General features: G+C 39.4%; 1 protein-coding gene across 1 annotated transcript in view; it reads right to left on the bottom strand.

Moving 5' to 3' along the window:
* LOC126162913 (clavesin-2-like) overlaps window positions 1-27,341 on the bottom strand; it is a 244,933-nt gene that overhangs the window by 9,462 nt on the left and 208,130 nt on the right. The window contains exons 6-8 of the mRNA XM_049919724.1: window positions 24,178-24,371; window positions 12,923-13,033; window positions 4,924-5,068 (exon numbers count right to left, since the gene is read on the bottom strand). Of these exons, the coding sequence (XP_049775681.1) occupies window positions 4,924-5,068; window positions 12,923-13,033; window positions 24,178-24,371 (450 nt within the window). The remainder of the gene's footprint in view (window positions 1-4,923; window positions 5,069-12,922; window positions 13,034-24,177; window positions 24,372-27,341) is intronic.

Below are 27,341 nucleotides of genomic sequence, written 5' to 3'. Positions count from 1 at the left end.
CGAGATTGCTTACTGAATACAGGTTCTTGAAACTTTTAAGCATGCTTTCATGTGATGGTTGGCACTTATCTTCAAGCATCAGACAGTTCAGGTTTTTCTGTATCTCCATGACATTCTTCCATGTGCCAAAAAGCTGTGACCACCCAGGTTTTAAGCCTACATTACAGACAAATACTTTCAGAAAAGACTCCTGACCATGTACATTTATATAATATGCTAACGTATTTATCATTTCAGTAGTTGCAGGGGCAACAGTCTCGATGATAGACTGATCTGGCCTTGTAACACTAACCAAAATGGCCTTGCTGTGCTGGTACTGTGATCGTCTGAAAGCAAGGGAAAACTAAGACCATAATTTTGCCCAAGGGCATGCAGCTTTACTGTATGGATAAATGATGATGGCATCCTCTTGGGTAAAATATTCCAGAGGTAACATAGTCCCCCATTCGGATCTCCGGGCAGGGACTACTCAGGAGGACACTGTTATCAGGAGAAAGAAAACTGGCGTTCTATGGATCGGAGCATGGAATATCAGATCCCTTAATTGGGCAGGTAGGTTAGAAAATTTAAAAAGGGAAATGGATAGGTTAAAGTTAGGTACAGTGGGAATTAGTGAAGTTTGGTGGCAGGAGGAATAAGACTTTTGGTCAGGCGAATACAGGGTTATAAATACAAAATCAAATAGGGGTAATGCAGGAGTAGGTTTAATAATGAATAAAAAAATAGGAGTATGGGTAAGCTACTACAAACAGCATAGTGAATGCATTATTGTGGCCAAGATAGACACAAAGCCCATGCCTACCACAATAGTACAAGTTTATATGCCAACTACCTCCGCAGATGATGAAGAGATTGATGAAATGTATGATGAGATAAAAGAAATTATTCAGATAGTGGAGGGAGACGAAAATTTAATAGTCATGGGTGACTGGAACTCGACAGTAGGAAAAGGAAGAGAAGGAAATTTAGTAGGTGAATATGGAATGTGAGTAAGGAATGAATGAGAAGCCCCCTGGTAGAATTTTGCACAGAGCGTAACTTAATCATAGCTAACACTTGGTTCAAGAATCATGAAAGAAGGTTGTATACACGGAAGAAGCCTGGAGAGACTGGAAGGTATCAGATAGATTATAATATGGTAAGACAGAGATTCAGGAACCAGGTTTTAAATTGTAAGACATTTCCAGGGGCAGATGTTGAGTCTGACCACAATCTGTTGGTTATGAACTGTAGATTAAAACTGAAGAAACTGCAAAAAGGTGGTAAATGAAGGAGATGGGATGTGGACAAATTGAAAGAAAAGAGGTTGTAGAGAGCTTCAGGGAGAGCATTAGGGAACGACTGACAAGAACGGGGGGAAGAAATACAGTAGAAGAAGAATGGGTAGTTTTGAGAGACGAAATAGTGAAGGTAGCACTGGATCAAGTAGGTAAAAAGACGAGGGCTAATAGAAATCCCTGGGTAACAGAAGAGATATTCAATTTAACTGATGAAAGGAGAAAATACGAAAATGCAGTAAATGAAGCAGGCAAAAAAGAATACAAACTTCTCAAAAATGAGATCGACAGGTAGTGCAAAATGGCTAAGCAGGGATGGCTAGAAGACAAATGTAGGGATGTAGAGGCACATATCACTAGGGGTAACATACATACTGCCTACAGAAAAAATAAAGAGTTCTTTGGAGAAAAGAGAACGACTTGCATGAATATCAAGAGCTCAGATGGGAATCCAGTTCTAAGCAAAGAAGAGAAAGCAAAAAGATGGAAGGAGTATATAGAGGGTCTACACAAGGGCAATGTTTTTGAGGACAATATTAGAGATGGAAGAGAATGTAGATGAAGATGAAATAGGAGATATGATACTGCATGAAGAATTTGACAGAGCACTGAAAGACCTAAGTCGAATTAAGGCCTCGGGAGTGGACAGCATCCCGTTAGAACTAAAGACAGCCTTGGGAGAGTTAGGCCTAACAAAACTCTACCATCTAGTGAGCAAGATGTATGAGACAGGCAAAATACCCTCAGACTTCAAGAAGAATATAATAATTCCAATCCCAAAGAAAGGAGGTGTTGACAAATGTGAAAATAACCAAACTATCAGTTTAATAAGCCACGGCTGCAAAATAATAACACGAATTCTTTACAGAAGAATGGAAAAACTGGTAGAAGTCAACCTAGGGGAAGATCAGTTTGGATTCTGTAGAAATGTTGGAACATGTGAGCCAATACAGACCCTAAGACTTATCTTAGAAAATATATTAAGGAAAGGCAAACCTACATTTCTCACATTTGTAGACTAAGAGAAAGTTTTTGACAATGTTGACTGGAATACTCTCTTTCAAATTCTGAAGGTGGCAGCAGTAAAATACAGGGAGCGAAGTCTATTTACAATTTGTACAGAAACCAGATGGCAGTTATAAGAGTTAGGGAGCAGGGTTGTAGCCTATCCCCGATGTTATTCAATCTGTATATTGAGCAAACAGTAAAGGAAACAAAAGAAAAATTCAGAGTAGGAATTAAAATCCATGGAGAAGAAATAAAAACTTTGAGGTTCGCTGTAGACATTGTAATTCTGCCAGAGACAGCAAAGGACTTGGAAGAACAGCTGAACAGAATGGACAGTGTCTTGAAAGGAGGATACTAGATGAACATCAACAGAAGCAAAATGAGGATAATGGAATGTAGTCGAATTAAATCGGGTGATGCTGCGGGAATTAGATTAGTAAATGAGAGGCTCAAAGTAGTAAATGAGTTTTGCTATTTGGGGAGCAAAATAACTGATGATGGTCAAAGTAGAGAGGATATAAAATGTAGACTGGCAATGGCAAGGAAAGTGTTTCTGAAGAAGAGAAATTTTTTAACATCGCATATAGATTTAAGTGTCAGGAAATCATTTCTGAAAGTATTTGTATGGAGTGTAGCCATGTATGGAAGTGAAACGTGGGCGATAAATAGTTTGGACAAGAAGAGAATAGAAGCTTTTGAAATGTGGTGCTGAAGATTAGAAGGATAGCTCACATAACTAATGAAGAGGTATTGGATAGAACTGGGGAGAAGAGAAATTTGTGGCACAACTTGACTAGAAGAAGGGATCGGTTGGTAGGGCATAGTCTGAGGCATCAGGGGATCACCAATTTAGTATTGGAGGGCAGTGTGGAAGGTAAAAATCATAGAGGGAGACCAAGAGACGAGTACACTAAACAGATTCAGAAGGATGTAGGTTGCAGTAGGTACTGGGAGATGAAGAAGCTTGCACAGGATAGAGTAGCATGGAGAGCTGCATCAAACCGGTCTCTGGACTGAAGACCACAACAAAAACAACATTTATCATTTTAAGAATTGTTTGTCTTACTACTGCCAGGCTGTAATTTTTTTTTGCCATCATCAGTTATTTTACTGTCCAAGTAGCAAATCTAATCTAATACTTTCAATGTGTCAGTTCCTTATTTAGTTCCCACAGCATAATTTGATTTAAGCTGAGTGCATTCTGTTTCACTTAACCTCTTTTCAAGACCTCATTCATTCCACTCAATAGATAGAGACATATGAAAATGAAAACAGCAACCAAAATCTTAATTATTGTGTCTGCAGTTCATTAGTACAGTAATTTGTTTTAAGAAACATCTTCGTTGCATATTATGTAGTGTTCTTCCATGCCTGGACATTTTGTCTGAATATAACAATGCAGTTGTGTATTTGTGTGAAACAGAAAAAAATGTTTGAAACAAATGGTGTTTCACTTTGAAAATTTCAAACTAAAGTACATTTTAAAAACCAATAATATCCTAAACTTGATTAACATTGTTCAGACAAAAACAACTTTTTTGTCCTAGATGTTACTTTGTCATGTGTATATGCCATTCATTATTAAGTCTTCATTAAAAATTATACCAATTTGTATCTATCAAGTGTACCTTGTCGTTTTCTGAGATTTACAAGTGATGCTGTAGTAAGTACACTGATTGTGTGTTTGAAGACATTACATTTTCTGTTCCTCATCCTTCTATTGGCATAAATACTTCTTGTCTATGGGACATCTTATTATTTTTATGAAATGCACTAAATACTCCTAGCTCTGTGTAATCTGCATGTGTGATTTTACAGTGATTAAATAGGATACACTGTTGTTCTCTCATTAATTTTGAATTTTGTGTCCTGCTCAGCCTACTTTAATTACACATGGTGGCTTTCTCCGAAATGAAACTGTCCTGCCTGTATGTTTTCTGGGGGTTGCTAAGGTTACTCTGACCAAGAACATGTGCAGAGTGATTCTTCAGTCATAGGATAAAGCAGAATATGTTAACTATCGTGTTTAAAATGAATGAAAATATTTACTGACATTAGTTATTGATATTCAAGGAAAGGGAGATACAGAGGTAGAAAATATACACACAATTAACAAAAAAGTGACAAGAGAGTTTTGTTTATTATTAATCAGTATGAGAATGATCTTTTTTCTTGACAGTAAGTTATGCCTACATTCTTTTGCAATTTGTTTGTCACCTGCTATAGGAACTTTGGGTTTAACCATAAGATTTGAAGCAGAAGGAGATAATGTCAATGCTGAAAACTTTGGATGAAACTCACAGCATTCATAACTAAACCTCTGCTACCAGTAATTAACACTGCTGCTGGCAACAACAATTTTCACTAAGAAATGGAAGAGCTGGGTTTTCAAATGAAGCAACAGCACACGTGGTAGCAAATCAAAGAAGTCAGATATGCTGTCATTGGTAGAATGTTAGTTAAGTCATCTGATCTGAGATTTAAATTTTTCTAAATTAATCTTCTAAAACTAAATTATCTTTGCCCATTAACCCAAATTTTAACAAACAAAATTTTCTTCAAGTTCTAGTATGTCAACTTATTAAAAACAATACTATTGAATTTTTTTTATCAAGAACAAATTACATTAGCTACTCACCAACAAACTTATCTTCATTTGCCAATAGCTTCATTCTCCATGCTTGATTATCAAATGGTGGTTTTTGACCACCATATTCTTGTGGCAGGATATCAGGACTAATGAAAGCATGGAGTGAATTTAGATCGCGTCCATGCAAGTAAATCTGCAACAGAAATATCATTTTGCTGAAGTGTTACTAATGTTGTTAAATAACTGAATCATTTCTTTCACACACTATGTATAAATGCCTCAATCATTGAAATTTGGCAAATGTTTAAGAATAAATAGCAGGAATATAGACTAAGCACTGAAAGGTGCTCAGAAACCCACTATCAGTAAAAATGCAATAATGAGTCATTAAGTTTTTATTATCACCTTACAAAAGTCAGCTTGAAAACATAAAACTTGGTAACAACATTAGTGCTTTTCTGCATTTCCATCCATCAAGATCTATGTTTTTCCCAATGATGGATGACTTGCCAGAGACTTTGACTGTAAGTTTTCATTTCAATAAATTATGAGACAGGAATGCTAGCAAGTGCATACCTTCAGAAGGCAAATGTATAGTACTGCTGACAGACAAGCATAAAAATAAGAGGGGCACACTACCTACCTTTTGGAAGTAATAGCACCTTCATTGTCATGAGAAAGATAAATTAGGGAACTTAAGTTGATATGTTCGGGAATATATCCCTCTCTTTTCCATGATGAAGGAACTATTAGTTTTGATAACTAGTTAGTGTCACCCTTATACTCTTGATGGTAGAATACATTTTGCCTCTTGAAAATAAGTTGTCACCAACAATTCTATCTCATGATTTTTATTAGTTGCTTCAATTGAATTTGTAATGGACCTTATGATAAAGGCCTGGCTATCCCACACTCCTGGTCACTGGACTTCTCTGTGGGAGGCAGGCATGCATCAATTGGCTGTTGCTGTTGAGAGACCCCCTTCCCCTGCCCCACCCCAATGCCCCCCCCCCCCCCCATGACTCCCCTCCACCCTCCCTTCTACAGAACATCCATGTTGACACATGCTAAAAAGATTTTCTGTGCTTTTGAGTAGAAGGGACACAAGGATCAGAGGGGACAATTGGATGCTGCTATAGTATGTGAAATGTGATACGAAGTTTGCCATTTTATGTGAGTGCCTTTTAGCATTTGTACATGCTCTCTTGTCAAGAGGAAATTTTGGGAAGGTAGCACTGAAATGGAAGGAGATTGTAGTTGGGGAGGAGAAAGTGCCAATTGGACAAACACAGGATTTCTGTTCTTAACTGGTAACATGGTGCTTGCTCAGTGAAGGAATTCCATCCACAAAAGGTCTGTGTGTCACTGTCCAGTCATGGGAATTGTACATAGGTGGCACATAATGTTTAACAAAGATAATCAACAATAATTTGCTTTGTTGGAAGATGAATATAAGGTAGCCTGTTGGGTGTATGGTCATGCCCATGGAAAGAGCTCCAGAGAATGTGAAAATATCGTCCTGAGGGACACTTATTGTCAAGGCAGGAAAGAGGATGCTTGTGATCCAGACAGCACTGCCCACTGCATACACACCATCTGAAGGCATAGGCAGCTTCTGTAACAAAATGAAACACCTGCAGCTGTCATTTTGATGTTTTATTACACTGCAACCAGTTTTGGTGACTCAATACACCATCTGTAAGGCTTAACTGATGCTGAGGGGATGAACTTTAGCTGCATACATGATGCCAACATCTATGAACATCTATGAACAGGCTTCCTAGAATATACTCAAAGCAAAGTTGCATCTGCAACCATCAACTAACAACTGGTAGTGGTTGCAGACACAACATAATTTTTACGGTATTCTATGGAAGTCACTTCATTGATGTTGGCCACTGATGGGATCATGTATATGATTGGAGTTCACTCCTTCAGCGTGTGTTAAAGCTTAAAGATGGTGTATTGAGTCACCAAAACTGTTTGCAGTGCAGTAAAACATCAAAATGACAGCTGCACGTGTTTCGTTGTATTACATAAGTGTAAGGCTGAAGTCCCGCAGACCATTGATTACAAGGATGGACATACGAAAACTAAATATAGCCAGCTGTCTGTAGCACACCCTCCTGTTACTATGCACTGTTATGAGCTGGTGCCATCCACCTACAGTATATCTTCAATTGCAATGAAAGCAGCTTGATCACTGTCCGATAAATGCATTACAGCCCTCATCGAAATCCACCTGTTAGGTCAATTTGTCTTATAACAACCATGATTTAACCACACTGGTAATGACCCTCAGATTCTGGTAATTGATAATGGCCAAATTATTATTCCATTTTTAACTGTAAAAGTAATTCATATATAGTATTTGAACAACTATACTCCAGAGGCACTTCGTTCATAGAAATAAATGTTTGTAACAAATCTCTTTATGTTCTTGCAGCTTGCACTCCAAATTCTTTCATGTAATTTACAAATGCTACACTCAAGTGCCATTTATGATACTGTGATTCCCTAGATTCAATACACAAATGACACACTCGAGTGCAACTTAATAACATATTGCACAATTTTGACCAGTGAGGGACACATTTTGTCATTAACTGCCCATTGCTCATGATTTTGTTTTTAAATGACCGTATATGTTACATTGAGACACTGTTTTTCTAAATTAAAGAAACATTTCTTTAATATTAATGTGAATTAACAGGATGACATGGTATCTAGGTAGCAGTAGACTTACTAATAGATTGGATGGTTATATGTTGTATTTGGTCTCAACTTGGTTATCATTTCAACTACTGTTTCAGTTGTAAGTTACTGTGTTTCATATTCTGTGTCATCTTGGCATTGCTTATCTGTGTTGTGTTGATCTTGTTGATGTCTTATTTAGGAGGAAATTAGGATAAAAAAGTTGTTTAGTTCTACAGAGTAGTGGAGTTAATGAGTGAATTTAGCTGATATTTTGAAGTCATTAGTAAAAGCAGATATTCAGAGGAGGCAAGAGTTGAAACTAATTGTACAATGGGGAGTTCGTAAAGAAATCTCTTGGACTGAGACAGAGCATAGTCAGACTAGAGGGTTAAATAGTGAGGAAACAAGTCAATCAAAAAATCCATTATGGACCAAAATGTTAATGCAATTGTATGCAATAGTGAAGAATGATGCAGGTCATAGAGGCACAGCCTGTAGAGCACATGAATACAAAATTTTCGAAGATGTGAAAAGCTCTGCCAAATGATCTCAGACAGTTCTGGGAAGAATCTAATCACAAACTTATGGATTAAAATGCTGTGATGGAAGATGCAACTGCTGATGTGCCCTGTAGTGCACTCTTGCAACATGTCATGCAAATGATGAGCTGCAACCAGAAAGTAAGTGGGTTAATGAGGCCTGAAGGAGAAGAGCAAATAATGTGCAACAACTGCAAAGGAACCATGGAGAGTGACAAGGGCTCAGGTCATGTTTATGTTGTGCTATATCAGAACACAGATTTGTTAGCACAAGAAGCAGTTTTGCTGTGATGTGAAGATGTAGATGGAGACAGCAGCAGTCCTGCTAGAGTATGCATCAATCCTGGCTCACCAGTAGTTGACAGTAGTGAGATGCCTGGTGTGGGAGAGCATGACAGTACAATGTCACATATTTTGACAAATTACAGAATGCATTATTTGACACAGTGTCAGAGAATTTATTGCACACAAATTTTAGATCAGTAAGTGACTCAGAGAAATTGAGAAATGTGAGAGCACAAAAAAGGCACAAATGGTGGAGACACACTTGTTGCAGAAACACAGTGTGAATTTAATGTCTCATGTCAGAGGGCATTCAATGTTTGTATAGGAGAAGGAGAGGTATGCTGCCAAGTATAAAATCAGAAAAAGAGAGTGTCATTCAGGCAATGAGCTCTCTCTAAGCTGGACCACTGGATAATGAAGTTTCTTAATGATGAAAGGGAAAACAGAATTGGATATGGGTGTTACATCAGAGAGTTTGTATTAGTTGAGAGTTGACTGAAAGTTTTGAAAAGTGTGGAAAAATGCAGGAGGAAACTCAATAATATGTAAAATTATTGCCTGGATTTCAGATTGAGGAACAGTTTAAGTAGGGAGATAGGAATAACTTTAAGAAGAGACATTTATTCAGGTAGGTTGGTAGTAAATGTAAATGAGTTGAGCTAAGTTTGTGATAGTTATTTTGAATTATATATTATGATGGGAAGTGTGGGTATTAGATAAGTAATGGCTGTGATAATTTAGGAAGATAATAACATGTACAGCCTATTTCCAAATGTGAGAAATGTGGTAGAGTTGCAAAGGTGCATTAGAATACATTCAATAAAGTTCAGAAATTAGAAACAAAAACACAGTATGAGATTTTACAATAATAACATATCCCAATCATGGGTGCAGCTTATATTTGTAAGGTGTTGTTTTGTTAATGAAGTGTTCGAGGTGAGGAAGTAAGAGACGTAGGGGGAACAAAGCTTTGGAAGAGAAGCATCATTGTGGATATTTAATGAAAATATGTGATGTATCAAAGTGAGTTGTTGAAGAGAAGTTTTATGAGAAAGAAGCTACAGTTTTTTGAGGGAAATTGTTAAGACACTGGCAGGCATTGAGGGTTATGCATGGCAGAAGAATTCATTAATGAAATTGGATTTGGGTTATAGAGCACTGGAAGATGCATCAAGGAAAAATTGAGAGGAGAGAGCTGTGTAGATCCATACCTGTGATAGGAGAGGTCAGGACCTGAAAGAATATAGAATTCCTGAGAAGTATATCAAAGGTTTGGTGAATAGAAATTTAAATATGTAACAGACAAATAAATCATTTCACATGCTGTAACAGAAGGAATGCAAAGATGTAAGCTCATATAAGTTTATAGAGAAAGAAATAACCCAAAAAACTAGCTGATACATGGAGAATCTTCAATGTTATTCAATTTGGAGTTTGAGACATATATTGTTCAAAAGTTTTGTATATGTAAATAGAAGGTACAAGATCAGTTGTAATGATCAAAGCGAGAAATATGAGGGAGTATGTCATGGATTGAGGGTATACTTATGAAAGGGAGGTTAACTTCAAGTAGGATTGAGGCAGCATTATAGTTGATGATAATTTGTAGTTCGTAGTATCACTTTTGTACACTTGCATGAATGAGAGTGATGGATGGATAAGGTTTGTAAATGATTTCTGCATAAAAAAGAGAGCAAAGGATGTTTACAAACAGTACATATTTATATGCAAAAAACATTGAAAGGACTGTTACTTGTGTTTACCAACCAATGTTAAAATCACTTCTACATAACTGAACTTCTATGCATTATTTTATTTCTTTTCATCTACATCTCTTTACTTGATTTTCTGTTCATTATTAATTACTGAACTTGAGTGCAGTATTTGCATATTAAGTCAAAGGAATAACAATATTTTAAACTGTACTTGAGTGCAATATTTGGAAATCATATGAAAGAATTAGGAGCACCCATTGCAAAAATGTAAAGAGATTGGTCACAAACATTTATTTTTAGGAACAGTGTGCCTTCTACCAAGGTTATTCACATACAACTTACAAATTAATTTTACCCACAAAAAAGGAACAATCATTAGCCCATTATCAATTAAGGAATCTCAGGGTTATTACCAGAGAATTTAAATCATTGTTGCTATGAGACAGACTTGGCAGATGGACGCAGATGAGATGTGTAGTGCATTTTATTTGGTAATGATCAAGCTGCTTTCAGCACTGCAGGTGGCTGGCAGTGTCTCATAGAAGTGCAAAGGAATGTGGGCACACACGCTACAGAGTACTGGTCATATCTCCAGGTGGCACATATGTGGCTAGCAGTGCCATCTCAATCACATGAGTTTTTTTTTCACTTCTCACCAACAAGTGTCATCATTCCCATCCTGCCAACAAGTTCCTCATGGTAGATATTTTCAAGTCCTCCAGCTCTATCCCTGGCTGTGGCCGTACAGCCAACTGGCTAGCTTATATTCTTCTTCCAATCTATCAAATTGTTGCTCATCATCCTTGTTAAATCTTCTGTGCCACTGACAGTTCCACAGCTGGACGACCACACACAGTCCTTTCATGGGTAGAATTCTTTAACTGAGCAAGCTCCACGCCACCAGTTAGGAATAGATATCCTGTGTTGTGTCCATTTGTCACCTCTTCCTCCTTCTCTGCTAAAATCTTCTTCCACTTCAGTGTAATCTTCTCCACACTTTCTTTTGGCAGGAGAGCACATGCTAATGATAAAAGTATTTCACAGAAAATGGCGAACTGCCTATCAAATTTCATACTGATGTCTCTCATCCTGTGAAGGCATCCAGTTGTCCCCGCTGAGTGCTGATCTAACAACATGTCTCCTCTACTCAAAAGCACAGAAAAACCTTCTGGTGTATGATAGCATGGATGTCCTAGAGTGTGGAGGAGGGGGATTGAAGAGGGGGGGGGGGGGGGCTGGTTGGCACCTGCCTGCATCCCACAAAGTAGGCTAGAGACAGGGAGTGGGATGGATGACCAGTCATCAGGTGCATTATAAAGTCTGGATTTTGGCTGTTCATGTAATGTTGTACATCGAACATCACCTTGCCATTTTGGAAATGCCTGCCATGCAATTATTCTTTCATCTGAGGAAAGGGGAAGAAGTGATTCATTGCTATGTTGGTAGACTATGGGAGGTGAGCAAGATTTGTTAGTCCAAAGAAACAACAAGTGCTACTGTATTCTTTGCAGAATTAGCTGAGGCATTGTCATGGAGCAAAAACACTCCATTACATAGCTTCACACAATGCTTTGTCTAGACAGTGTCATGTGTCCTTATCAGGAGATTTCAGCATTATGCTCCTGTGACTGTTTGACCCCTTAAGAGCTCAACCTGGTAGCACCAGACCATCGTAGCCCCTAAAAACACTCGGCATCACCATGTGTGATGATGGTTGGATGTTCATCTTTCTCAGTGATGGTGAATCTACTTGTTCCCACTGCTTGCTTCACTCTATTGTTTGAGGATCATAGTGATTAAGTTGCTAAAGAAGTCATCTGGTAGGTCTGACACAGCTCCACATTTCTCCTCTCACCTTCGTTCAGTTGGATTTCTAAGGGGAAATGAACAATCACAGAACCCATTAGGATAACTTCGTCATGTTCAAAAGGGTGTCAAAGGTGTTGAAAACTGATCCACTACTGATCTTCACTTTTTCCAATGTCACCTTGATTGTGATATGCACGGTTTGAAGCATCAGGGCCTGAACTGCTCTTAAAATTTTGTGTTATTCACTTTGTTCTTCATCTTCAGACTTTTATACTTACCATCGAACACTCCACTTTACCAATAGGCTGTGCCCCCCTTTTTTCTACTCTAGAGGCATGCTACTGTGATACAGGGATGTCAATGTGTACCAGGAGTGTGGTCATGTTATAATTAAAGTGCAGCTACTGACAGAGACCAGTGTGGGTAAAAATTACTTATGCTGGAAAAAAAATTAGCTATAATATTGGCCACCATGTGCAAATATGGCACTGTAGAGCATTGCTTCAAGGTTTTCAGTGCCGGTATTGAAGTAATTGTTTAAGCAGCAGTTAATAATGAGATCAACAATTTGCCTTTCTTGCTTGTTTGACCTTCTCTGCCCACATCCTGCTCCTCATCCATTATATATGGAAATATTTCTATATGTCTTCCTTGCATTCACAGCTACAGATTTGCACCTGGTGGCCAAGACTGGAAGCATTTTTTTCCAGCATAAATTGGTTCTGCACTAACATATTAGAATATCTACCAAGTTTTACTCCCATATGATAATTACATCCCACAGTGGACCTCTGTGAGCAGCTGTACTTTAATCACACACACACACACAGACATGTGTGACAGTGCACTGAGCCATGGTTGCCTTCCAACACTGTTCACTGAGAGTGTGTGCTAGCCCTGACTTATTGACTGAACTAAGCATTTCCTAGTTTTTGTTTTTCTAATATGTCTATCTGCAGTTCAGTGCCTCCTCTTATATATCTTACACATACTACTACTTACCCTTCTCCGTATCTTGTCTTTGAGGAAAGGTTTCAGAACTGCAAATACTGCATCAAAGTAGAATGGCTGGTTTATCACATGGAATCCTTTGAAACGTAGTGGAAATGTTTCCTGAAAAAAAAAAAAAATTCACAATAATACTATTTTTACATTTTACTGGGTATATGTTTCAACTGATGGAGGTGATTCCTACCTTCACACACACACACACACACACACAAACTGTGATGTGCACCAGTACTAACAGTGCTTGCTAGTAATTTTAATTTTGTGACAGCTACAGCACCCAAACTTGGATCTAATCTCACACATATTCACAGATATGCAGATGGTGCAAAACTTTTTTTGAGTAGTTTTTTCCCTATTTCTGAACATACTGAAAGATAATATTAAATGAAAAGCAGGCTATAATATATTATATAGTTAAAGGTGGCAATGATCATGATTCTATCTGTAAGATGTGCATCACATTATGTGATAACAGTATGGCTCTGTTTTTCCAGAGTCCAGATATTCAGATAGTATGGAGTTAGTTATGAGATATAGTTTAATTTGTTTTTAAACTCTTAGAAGACACTAAACCATAAACTAATACTATTAAATTTTTGCAGCTAGGACCTCAGTCTCTGTAAGGATGCATTTCCTGGAAGAAGCACACATCACCAATAGGGTAGCTTAAAACTTACAGTGTTGGAATGATGTACAAGAATGTTCTCAGAGTAATTTCAAGGATATATACAGTGATAGGAAGCTAATATGTCACTTGTATATTTATGTAAAGTAAATGTAATCACATTTTAATGCATGCAAGATCTACAAGTTATATATGGAAGCCTCTTCAGTGTGTCAATTATGAGCCATATATGTTATATTACTGTTTGTTTTTGCACAACACTGTATTGATCCTTGCTTCATCACAGGAGAAAGTGCAAGAAGACAAAATATAAACTATTCAAGAAGAGTTTTGTTCACCTTCACGAATTCTATAGTCTGTATATTTTGACTAGAAACCTCTTTCTCAGTACCCTTTTGACCATAAGAAATCAGTACAGTGTATTGTGCAATAGTGGTAAAAACAAAACTACATTCTCAGTGCAATTCAGTAGAGGGAGCTGTTTCTCCAGTTAGGAACAAAACAGTGTTGCTTGTATACACTTTTCAGCCTGTGAAAAAGCTGCAAAGGGCCATTTAAAGCTTAGAACAGATGTTGTCATTTTGTGGCAAGAAGGATTGTCAGCATGTGAAACTGGCCAAAAAACTGGTGTACACCACAGGGGCAGCAATCAAACATTGAAAATCTGCATTGCAGTGGGCATGTGTGGTCAACAACACCAACTGACAACTACTACCTACAAATTATGGGTCACTAGTACCCCAGGGAAAATGCAACAGAACTGCATGCTACCATTTGGAAGCCAACGGGAAAGGCTGCATCAGTACAGACAGTATGCAGCCTCATCCACATGATCATTTTGGCCACTAGGCATCCACTGTGAACAACAGTACAAACCACACATCAAAGTGGTGTGGAAGAAGGTGAGAAAGGTTATACCTAGAATGGTACCTAAATAAGTGGCATCATGGTCTCTTGACTGATGGGTGTAGGATCAGTATTACACATGATGACTATCACAGAAGAGTGTGGGGGCAACCTGGTACCACTGCATGTCACACAGTGATGCAGAACAAGAGCTGTGTAATTGTAAGAGGTACAGAGGGGAGTGAGTGTACTAGGTCTCAACCCAGTTCACTACTACCAAAGCCCCATTCTCGTGATGTGGCTGTACTTATCATATGAAGGAATGCACCATAATTTAAGAGTGAGATTAAAAACTAAAATCACTTTTCCAAACTATATCAGCGTATGTTGAAGAATATTAATGTCAACATGGTAATGTCTCAGAATGATCAAAGGAATATGTTGTCATTGTTGTTGTTGTTGTGGTCTTCAGCCCCAAGACTGGTTTGATGCAGCTCTCCATGCTACTCTATCCTGTGCAAGCTTCTTCGTCTCCCAGTACCTACTGCAGCCTACATCCTTATGAATCTGCTTAGTGTATTCATCTCTTGGGGTCCCTCTTCGATTTTTACCCTCCACGCTGCCCTCCAATACTAAATTGGTGATCCCTCGATGTCTCAGAACATGTCCTACCAACCGATCCCTTCTTCTAGTCAAGTTGTGCCACAAGCTCCTCTTCTCCCCAATTCTATTTAATACCTCCTCATTAGTTATGTGATCTACCCATCTAATCTTCAGCATTCTTCTGTAGCACCTCATTTCGAAAGCTTCTATTCTCTTCTTGTCTAAACTATTTATCGTCCATGTTTCACTTCCATACATGGCTACACTCCATACAAATACTTTCAGAAATGACTTCCTGACATTTAAATCTATACTCGATGTTAGCAAATTTTTCTTCTTCAGAAACACTTTCCTTGCCATTGCCAGTCTACATTTTATATCCTCTCCACTTCGGCCATCATCAGTTATTTTGCTCCCCAAATTGCAAAACTCCTTGACTACTTTAAGTGTCTCATTTCCTAATCTAATTCCCTCAGCATCACCGGACTTAATTTGACTATATTCCATTATCCTTGTTTTGCTTTTGTTGATGTTCATCTTATACCCTCCTTTCAAGACAATGTCCATTCTGTTCAGCTGCTCTTCCAAGTCCTTTGCTGTCTCTGACAGAATTACAATGTCATCAGTGAAACTCAAAGTTTTTATTTCTTCTCCATGGATTTTAATACCTACTCCGAACTTTTCTTTTGTTTCCTTTACTGCTTGCTCAATATACAGATTAAATAACATCGGGGACAGGCTACAACCCTGTCTCACTCCCTTCCCAACCGCTGCTTCCCTTTCATGCCCCTAGACTCTTATAACTGCCATCTGGTTTCTGCACAAATTGTAAATAGCTTTTCGCTCCCTGAATTTTACCCCTGCCACCTTCAGAATTTGAAAGAGAGTATTCCAATCAACATTGTCAAAAGCTTTCTCTAAGTCTACAAATGCTAGAAACATAGGTTTGCCTTTCCTTAATCTTTCTTCTAAGATAAGTTGTAGGGTCAGTATTGCCTCACGTGTTCCAACATTTCTACAGAATCCAAACTGATCTTCCCTGATGTCGGCTTCTATCAGTTTTTCCATTCGTCTGTAAAGAATTCGCATTAGTATTTTGCAGCTGTGACTTATTAAACTGATAGTTTGGTAATTTTCACATCTGTCAACACCTGCTTTCTTTGGGATTGGAATTATTATATTTTTCTTGAAGTCTGAGGGTATTTCGCCTACCTCATACATCTTGCTCACCAGATGGTAGAGGTTTGTCAGGACTGGCTCTCCCAAGGCTGTCAGTAGTTCTAATGGAATGTCTACTCCAGGGGCCTTGTTTTGACTCAGGTCTTTCAGTGCTCTGTCAAACTCTTCACGCAGTATCATATCTCCCATTTCATCTTCATCTACATCCTCTTCCATTTCCATAATATTGTCTTCAAGTACATCGCCCTTGTATAGACCCTCTATATACACCTTCCACCTTTCTGCTTTCCCTTCTTTGCTTAGAACTGGGTTTCCATCAAACCTCTTGCTATTCATGCAAGGGGGTCTCCTTTCTCCAAAGGTCTCTTTAATTTTCCTGTAGGCAGTATCTATCGTACCCCTAGTGAGATAAGCCTCTACATCCTTACATTTGTCCTCTAGCCATGCCTGCTTAGCCATTTTGCACTTCCTGTCGATCTCATTTTTGAGACATTTGTATTCCTTTTTGCCTGCTTCATTTACTGTATTTTTATATTTTCTCCTTTCATCAATTAAATTCAATAAATCTTCTGTTACCCAAGGGTTTTTACTAGCCCTCGTCATTTTACCTATTTGGTCCTCTGCTGCCTTCACTATTTCATCCCTCAAAGCTAACCATTCTTCTTCTACTGTATTTCGTTCCCCCATTCCTGTCAATTGTTCCCTTATGCTCTCCTTGAAACTCTGTACAACCTCTGGTACTTTCAGTTTATCCAGGTCCCATCTCCTTAAATTCCCACCTTTTTGCAGTTTCTTCAGTTTTACTCTACAGTTCATAACCAACAGATTGTGGTCAGAGTCCACATTGCACCTGGAAATGTCTTACAATTTAAAACCTGGTTCCTAAATCTCTGTCTTACCATTATATAATCTATCTGATATCTTCTAGTATCTCCAGGGTTCTTCCATGTATACAACCTTCTTTCATGATTCTTGAACCAAGTGTTAGCTATGATTAAGTTGTGCTCTGTGCAAAATTCTACCAGGCGGCTTCCTCTTTCATTTCTTAGCCCCAGTCCATATTCACCTACTATGTTTCCTTCCCTCCCTTTTCCTACTTTCAAATTACAGTCACCCATGACTTAAATTTTCGTCTCCCTTCACTACCTGAATAATTTCTTTTATCTCATCATACATTTCATCAATTTCTTCATCATCTGCAGAGCTAGTTGGCATATAAACTTGTACTACTGTAGTAGGCGTGGGCTTTGTGTCTATCTTGGCCACAATAATGCATTCACTATGCTGTTTGTAGTAGCTTACCCGTACTCCTATTTTTTTATTCGTTATTAAACCTACTCCTGCATTACCCCTATTTGATTTTGTATTTATAACCCTGTATTCACCTGACCAAAAGTCTTGTTCCTCTTGCCACCAAACTTCACTAATTCCCACTATATCTAAATTTAACCTATCCATTTCCCTTTTTAAATTTTCTAACCTACCTGCCCGATTAAGGGATCTGACATTCCACGCTCTGATCCCTAGAATGCCAGTTTTCTTTCTCCTGATAACGACATCCTCTTGCGTAGACCCCGCTCAGAGATCCAAATGGGGGACTATTTTACCTCTGGAATATTTTACCCAAGAGGACGCCATCATCATTTAATCATACAGTAAAGCTGCATAATTACGGCTGTAGTTTCCCCTTGCTTTCAGCCGTTTGCAGTACCAGAACAGCAAGGCCATTTTGGTTAGTGTTTCAATCGTCCAGACTGTTGCCCCTGCAAATACTGAAAAGGCTGCTGCCCCTCTTCAGGAACCACACGTTTGTCTGGCCTCTCAACAGATACCCTTCCGTTGTGGTTGCACCTATATCTGTATCATTGAGGCACACAAGCCTCCCCACCAATGGCAAGGTCCATGGTTCATGGTGGGGGGGGGGGGGGGGAGGGGGGAGGAGGAATATGTTAGGCAAAATATATGATCTTTTTTTTTTTAAAAAAAAAAAAAGTGGTACTGAATAATAAAACCACAAAGCTAAAAACTGTTCAGAATATGCAAATGTAACTCACAAGTAAAAGTTACATGTCTCAACTTGATCAGAGCAATATTTTGATTACAATTGGTGTTTTTACACAAAAACTGAAGTTGCTAAATATTAGACTCAGAAAGCTGAAAATTCATATGTAACAACATTTAATGCAAAGACATTAAATATGTGACACCAATAAGCTATCTCTATTAGTTTTAAAGTTATTTACCAAAACCCAAATTTGGAATGAAAATGACTTTATTCTTGGTAGATTTAGTATCACTGGTATTTGCAATAGGAAGTTCTAATTACAGCACTCAGTTACATTCATGCAGTGGTACAGTTGTATCATGTTTCAAGACTGTGTTGTAAATAACAATGATTACAAGGAATTTTAAAGAGGCAGTTCAAAGATCATTTTCAACTGCTGGTTGAATTCTAAACATTGTAGCCAGTAAAATTTAAATGCAATTGAGCTAAAACTTTTTCAGTAACTGAAGCAAACTTAACTACATTTATATAAAAATTAAGAAAATTGTAAATTGTTAAACAACAGAACTATTATTTAATATATGTCCAAGAAAGAGGCCATTTAAATACTGCTTCATGTTTCGTTTGACAGTCTGCTGTGCCCATATATAAATTAGGTCAAAGAGGCAGTTGTGGAGGGACACATCACACTAACATATCAAACTGGTCATGTCAAGCAAATGGTTACATGTGTTGTGCATTGGATGACATCAGATCTGGGCAGACTGGAATGCATTTTTGGTAAAAACAGCAAGTGAACTCATGAGGACTATACACCATCTTAATCACTAGATTTCAAGGAAGTAACTGTCAGTGTCTGCCTGTAATGTTGACAAAACCGCGTGGCAAGTGGTGAGATTATTTTCCAGTTTTAAGGTGAGCAATCAACTTTTGATGATTAGAAGTCAGGGCGATACACCATTTTACTTGGAACTCCTTGTAGAGGTCTCCTCTGAACTGTTAACTGTGCTGTTTCCAATAGGGATATTATTATTATTATTATTATTATTATTATTATTATTATTATTAGGGATATTATTATATTTTGTGTGTGGGAATTTCACAGAATATATCATTCAATCAAAACTCAAAATTTTTATTTATAGTCATAGTTCCTGATCCCACTGAGTAAACAGCAAGTAGGAACATTTTCTTTCAGTCAGCACTAGGAGTAATGTGGACTTACAGACTGGAAATTATGGTCCGTATTTTCTTCATCTCTTTCTGGCTGATCACAAAAATAGTATTCAGTCTCTTGTAAATGGTGAAGGTGTAAGCATGCACAGACAATTTAAGATGGCACAACTATCAGTTCCCTCTTTCCTGTCCCATTCACAAATGATGTGTGGCTAGAATGAGTATTGATAAACTTTCTAATGAGCCCTAATTTCTCTGATTTTCTCACTGTAGTCATTCTGAAAGGCATATATGTGAGAAGGAAGTAAATATGTTGACCAACTCTTCTTCAAATGTACAATATCAGAATTTTAACAATTTGTGCTAGGGAGTTATACCTCTCCAGTGTTTCTCCTATAGTCTCTGTCACAGGAAACTGTTTGTTATTTCTACAGTATTCTCACACTAACTAAATAAGCATGTGACAAAATGTGCCCTTCTACATTGGATCTTCTCTATTTCTTCTATTATTCAAACTTGGCCAGGGCTCCAGACTGATGGGGTAAGAGTGAAGAATCGGCCATTCAAGTGTTTTGTAAATGACTTATTTTCATGTAAAAGCTGTATTTCCTTAATACTCTTCCAATGAATCTCAGCCTGGCATCTGCTTTTCCTACATTCAGTGTGATGTAGCCTAATGATTCCACTTTAGGTCAGTATGGACAGTTATTCTGAGGTATATGCAATTACTGATATTATGCAGGTCTTCTTGCATTTAGCTACAGTCATCTGGCGTTGTAACCTTTCTGTTCCTACAGACAACAGCACCGTATGTGAACTGCCTCACAGGGCTTCCGACGTTATATACTAGATTATTTATGAACATTGTATTAAAAACAGTAACGGCCCCATACCTAAGACTCCCTTGGGCTCTATCAGAATTGTGTTGTGATCTGTTTGAAAGTCTTGAGCCTGCTTGTCCTACATTTAGTGTGGTGTAGTCATTCCACTTTAGGTCGCTCTGGACATTTATTCTGAGGTATATATAAGTTGTTACTGTTTCCAGTGGTTTATCATCAATAGTGTAACGACCCTCTTTGCCTGTTTATCTGCAATACACATTAATTTAGGTTCAGGGTGAACTGCAAATGTCTGCACCAATTACTGATATTACATAGGTCTTCTAGCATTTAGCTACAGTCATCTGGTGTTGTAACCTTCCAGTTCCTACAGACAACAGCACCGTCTATGAACTACCTCACAGAGCTTCCACATTACATGCTAGGTCATTTATGAATGCCATATTAAAAACAGTAATGGCCCCATAACTAACACTCCCTTGGGCTACACCAGAAATTAGATTTACTTTTGTCCATTTTGTCCTGTTGTGCTGTGTTGTATCTGTTAGGAAGTCTTGAATCCAGCCACATACTTTGTCCAGTACTCTATAAGCTAGTATTTTACTCACTAAATGACAGTTTGGATCTGTATTCTAATATCTTCAGGAAGTCAAGGAACAAGGCATCAACCTGGGCGCGTCTGGATTTCATGGACCAACAGAGTGAGCTATGTTGCTCAAGACCTCTACTTACAGAATTCGCATTAAGTATTATAGAAGAGATTTTCATTCTCCAGATACGTCGTACTGTTTGAGTACAAAACATTTTCCGTTATTCTGCTACAGTTTGACGTCAGTGATATAGGCATATAATAATTATGTACATATATCTGACGACCCCTCTTGAAAACGAGGATGACCTGCGCATATTTCCGGTGGTTTGGCGTCCTTCGTTGCTGCAACGAACTACAATAAACTGCTGCTAGAGGGGGAGAAAGTTCTGTCACATAATCTCTGTACTGTAGGCGTCTCATCCAGTCCAGCTACTTTCTAGTATTGAGTATTTTTAGTTGATTTTCTACTCCACGACCGCTTATCTTGGCATACAACAGATTATTAAACGGAGAAACCGTATTACAGTCTTCCGAAGTGAAACGCTCTCGGAAGATCCAATTCAGCATGTATTGTCGGCCTTCTCTCTGCCAACTTCCGTTTCAGTGCCAGTAAGATCTCTGAGCAACTGAATAAATGATTTCGATCTGCTTAGTAACTTTACATAACACGAATGCTTGGTGAGATATCTTTTCAGATCGGTTGCCAAAGTGTTACTTTCTAATTCACTCAATGGTTCTCGCATTGCTCTCCTTATTCTCATTTTGGTTTCATTGACTTCCTGTACGTCAATTACATTTTAAATTCGTTTCAATCTGGTGTCTTTGCTTTTGTAGCAACTTAATAACTTGGCTACTGTCCGTTGGACCACAGTGCTTCTTTCCCACATCTCACAGTCTTGTGTGGCATATACTTATCTAAGGCATATGGTACAATGATTTCAGTTTTATCCATTTGTTCTGCACATCTTGGCATTCAGTACTGAAGCTTTTAAGTTGACTTCTCATGTACTCAGCAGATTGTTCCCTGTTTCTCTAGTTAAGAAGGTAATGGTCTTGCCACAGTGTTAACAACGGTGCCTGTCAGGTCACCGAAGTTAAGCACTGTCGGGCTTGGCTAGCACTTGAAAGGGTCAGCGACCGGGTCTGCACAGTGCTGTTGGCAAGCGTGGTGCACTCAGCTTTTGTCGGGCCAGTTAGGGAGCTGCTTGCCTGACAAGTTGCGGCACAGGTCGCAAAAACTGGCAACGGGCGAGAGAGCGGTGTGTTGACGAAGTACCCTTGCGTATCCGCATCCGTGACGCCTAAGAACCGAGGATGACTTGGCGGCCGGTAGGTACCTTCGGGACTTAAAGGCCTGTTCGGATGGTGTTTGTTTGTTTGTTTTGTTCTTTTGCTAAGTAAAACTATTTTGCTATATTTCTTAACATTCCATATAACACCAGTAGAACTACTGACAGCCTTGGGAGAGCCAGGCCTAACAAGACTCTACCATCTAGTGAGCAAGATGTATGAGACAGGCGAAATACACTCAGACTTCAAGAAGAATATAATAATTCCAATCCCAAAGAAAGCAGGTGTTAACAGATGTGAAAATTACCGAACTGTCAGTTTAATAAACCACAGCTGCAAAATACTAATACGAATTCTTTACAGACGAATGGAAAAACTGGTAGAAGCCGACCTCGGCGAAGATCAGTTTGGATTCTGCAGAAATGTTGGAACACGTGAGGCAATACTGACACTACGACTTATCATAGAAAATAGATTAAGGAAAGGCAAACCTACGTTTCTAGCATTTGTAGACTTAGAGAAAGCTTTTGACAATGTTGATTGGAATTCTCTCTTTCAAATTCTGAAGGTGGCAGGGGTAAAATACAGGGAACGAAAGGCTATTTACAATTTGTACAGAAACCCGATGACAGTTATAAGAGTCGAAGGACATGAAAGGGAAGCAGTGGTTGAGAAGGGAGTGAGACAGGGTTGTAGCCTATCCCCGATGCTATTCAATCAGTATATTGAGTAAGCAGTGAAGGAAACAAAAGAAAAATTCCGAGTAGCAATTAAAATCCACGGAGAAGAAATAAAAACTTTGAGGTTCGCCGTAGACATTGTAATTCTGTCAGAGACAGCAAAGGACTTGGAAGAGCAGTTGAATGGAATGGACAATGTCTTGAAAGGATGGTATAAGATGAATATCAACACAAGCAAAACGAGGATAATGGAATGTAATCGAACTAAATTGGGTGATGCTGCGGGAATTAGATTAGTAAATGAGAGGCTTAAAGTAGGAAATGAGTTTTACTATTTGGGGAGCAAAATAACTGATGATGGTCGAAGCAGAGAGGATATAAAATGTAGACTGGCAATGACAAGGAAAGCGATTCTGAGGAAGAGAAATTTGTTAACATCTAGTATAGATTTAAGTGTCAGAAAGTCGTTTCTGTAAGTACTTGTATGGAGTGTAGCCATGATGGAAGTGAAACGTGGACGATAAATAGTTCAGACAAGAAGAGAATAGAAGCTTTCGAAATGCGGTGCTACAGAAGAATGCTGAAGATTAGATGGGTAGATCACATAACTAATGAGGAGGTACTGAATAGAATTGGAGAGAAGAGAAATTTGTGGCACAACTTGACTAGGAGAAGGGATCGGTTGGTGGGGCATATTCTGAGGCATCAAGGGATCACCAATTTAGTATTGGAGGGCAGCGTGGAGGGTAAAAATCGTAGAGGGAGACCAAGAGATGAATACACTAAACAGATTCAGAAGGATGCAGGTTGCAGTAGGTACTGGGAGATGAAGAAGCTTGCACAGGATAGAACAGCATGGAGAACTGCATCAAACCAGTCTCAAGACTGAAGACCACAACAACAACACAACACCAGTAGTCGTTGGTGCTTTTGCAGCCATATTTTCACTGCTGGCCTCCTCTGCGTTAACCAAGTTGATGCCGGCCGCGGTGGCTGAGCGGTTCTAGGCGCTCAGTCCGAAACCGCGCGACCGCTGCGGTCGCAGGTTCGAATCCTGCCACGGGCATGGATGTGTGTGATGTCCTTAGGTTAGTTAGGTTTAAGTAGTTCTAAGTTCAAGGAGACTGATGACCTCAGATGTTAAGTCCCATAGTGCTCAGAGCCATTTAAACCAACCAATTTGAAAAGTTCGGATCTATTATTATGACGTCTGAGATGTTACTCCCACGAGTCGATTCTGTAACTGCGTGGGTGAAGAAATTTTCAGAGAAGACAGTCACCTCAAAGAAGACACCATGAATTACCGGTATGTTTCCCACTTCGTGACTCTGGGACGTCATCATTTATCTTAGTAGAGACTAACTATCTAGGAGAAGTGGGTACTGCCACACGGGCACTGAACTTTGTTTACCTGTATGACCTCGACAGTGCGCCGTGCGTAGTAGGGCGAGAGGAACTTGGCGTGCTGCAGTCCGAAGCCGTTCATGTCGACCAGCACGGTGAGGCCAGCCACCTGTGTCTCTGGCTCCTGGACGATCTGCTCCAAAGCCAGCACGTTCGTGCGGAAGATGTCCTCTATGCTCACTTGTGCTGCGTCGCATCGCTCTGGAACACCGTGCACAGGTCTATAAATGGTCTACCCAACATGAAACGTATTACATTATTAAGTTACTGGAACAAGAAAAGCTATCCACTAACGTCTCCCTCAAAGCAATGTCCCTGAGAATGTAGATGTTAAACGCAATATTGCATTATTGACACACAGGGACAGGGAGAGAGAGAGAGAGAGAGAGAGAGAGAGAGAGGGAGAGAGAGAAAACAGTGTAGTGGGCTGTGACCAGTGATGCAATACAAATGAGTCCATACATATTATAGAAAGTGTCTGCGTGTGTGTGTGTGTGTGTGTGTGTGTGTGTGTGTGTGTGTGTGTTCCACATCTCCTCCTAAACTACTGGACCGATTTCAACCAGACTTTGTGTACTTATTACACCTTAGTGTCAGGCAACGAACGCTGAAGGCTTAAAACCCACCTACCTAGCAAAGGGGTGGGGGTGGAGGCGAAAACGAAGCGTAGCCCGTGACGCGTGAATTCCCAGTCTTTATTAATGCAGTCTTTGCGAACGAGAGCGCTTAGCGATTTGAAATAAACTTTACACATAATTTCAACCTTTATGAAATGTCTTCTCGTTAGTAATCCCTACAAAATGATGAAATGAAAAATGTTTATCGCTTATCACTTTTCCACTGTTCATGCAGTGAAAGTACCGCCTGAGGTATGACATAATTTCTTCACTGGTAACTGTATTCGCGACACGTTTTGCAGATGGTATGCCCATATATCACTGAATGTAAGTGCAAAATTATATCATTGTACGACACACAGTTCAGCAGGTATGGCGTCATAAACAATGAGCTGTGTGAAAAACTACCGCATCATGCACGATTAAATTTATTACTTCCTGGCTACTAACTCTATTTGCAATAAATTTCGCAGGCAACATCCACATACGTCGCTGAATGTACCTAGAATATTATATCATTGCACGACATATAATTCAGGAGATATGGCGTCATGATCAGTGAGATGTGTGAAATGCTGTCATATTGTGAATGACACTTAAATTTATTACTGCTTTGTTTCTAACTCCATTTTGCAGGCAGTATGCACACATGCCGCGGAATGTGCCTACAAAATTATATCATTGTATAGAATATAGATCAGGAGATATGACGCCATGAACGTTAAGCACAAGAGCAGACGTTGCGTGGCACGTGCGAGACACACAGCTATAAATACGAGGGTTGCCCAGGAAGTAATTTTTTCTTCAACAATTCTTTATTATGAGAATTACAAACCACGAAAGAATGATGTTTTATCTACGCACCATATTTTCCCATGTAATTACACACACGAAAGAATGCGTTTTATCTACACACCTTATTTTTCCAAGTAATCTCCACCCCATTCTATGGCCTTCCTCGCCGGCCGCTGTGGTCGAGCGGTTCTGGGCGTTTCAGTCCAGAACCACGTGGCTGCTACGGTCGCAGGTGCGAATCCTGCCTCGGGCATGGATGTGTGTGATGTCCTTAGGTTAGTTAGGTTTAAGTAGTTCTAAGTCTAGGGGACTGATGTCCTCAGATGTTAAGTCCCACAGTGCTTAGAGCCATTCGAACCATTTTATGGCCTTCCTCCTGCACGAAGCAAGGGCGTGTATGCCCTGTCAGCAAGAATCGTTGTCTTTGTGGCGGAGCCAGTGCTTCACTGTGTGAATCACCCCTCATCGTCCTCAAAATGTCTTCCACGAATGGCATCCTTTAATGGCCCAAACAAGTGGAAGTCCGATGGGGTTAGGTCAAGGCCGTAGGGTAGATAGGGCAACACTGTGCAACCATGTTTCCCGTTGTGTTCAGGAGTCCTCAGACTTGTGTGGGCCGAGCATTATCGTGTTGCAGCAAAACATCTCATAGGTTGCTGTGGCGCTGAAGTCACCGGAAGCCATCCTGAGTTTTGTTAATACGTTGATATATGCTTCTGAACTAATGGTACCGCCTCTTGGCATCACATCAACGAGAATCACACTTTCACAGTCCCAGAACACGATGATCATGACCTTACCGGCGGAAGCAGTTGTTCTCGAATTTTTTCTTCTGTGGGTAGTGGGAATGGCACCATTCCATTGACTGTCGTTTTGTTTCAGGCTCAAAATGTTGAATTCAGGTATCATCAATCACCTGTCACAACTCAGGACAAGAAGGCCTCCCCCTCAGCTTCAAAATGTTGCAACAAATCAAGACAAATGTTTTTTTTTTTTTTTTTTGTGCGATTTGTGATCCACTTTTAGACACCGCAGCACCCATCTTGCACATACTTTTGAATATCCAAGAGTGCGGAAAATTGCAGCCACACTTCCTTTGCTGTTTGACAGGTGCAGCGCCAACTGCCGAGTCGTAATGTGTCTGTGCTCGCGAATGACAACACCAGCTCGCTGCATCATGTCAGGTGTGACAGCCGTGGATGGTCTCCCCGAACGCTGTAAATCGTGGAGCTCAGCCGAACCGCATTCTGATGACTTCACCCTCTGTGCCCAGCGACTAATTGTATTTCTGTCGACAGCAGAGGCTCCATAGACTTTGCACAAGCGTTTGTGAATATTCCCCATAGCTTCTTTCTCTGCAGTGAGAAACTCAATGACGGCACATTGGTTGTAGCATACATCACGTACAGACGCCATTTTGAAACTGTGCTGCAGCTACGCTACCTGTCGGACGCGACGGAAACTTGGCGTCACTCAGGAGACTTCAAGTAATACATAAGTAACGTTTCGCATTCGTAGAATTTTTTTCGGCTGAGAAAAATAGTAGGTTGCATTACTTTCTGGACAACCGTCGTAAATACCTGGGCAACGCCGTGTTTCTCATCTAGTAGTAATATAATATTTGATACGATAATATGAATGTATGAATTGCTTAGTTAAAAAATTCTTCTTCAACTCAAGTTTAAATGTGTGATATCATTTTGTAAATGAACTATGGATGAATAAACAAATAAGTAACGTGTGAGGAAGGCACGCCGCG

The sequence above is a fragment of the Schistocerca cancellata genome, chromosome 2 (assembly GCF_023864275.1).
Source record: "Schistocerca cancellata isolate TAMUIC-IGC-003103 chromosome 2, iqSchCanc2.1, whole genome shotgun sequence".
Lineage (NCBI taxonomy): Eukaryota > Metazoa > Arthropoda > Insecta > Orthoptera > Acrididae > Schistocerca > Schistocerca cancellata.
This window is presented reverse-complemented; position numbering and strand designations above follow the sequence as displayed.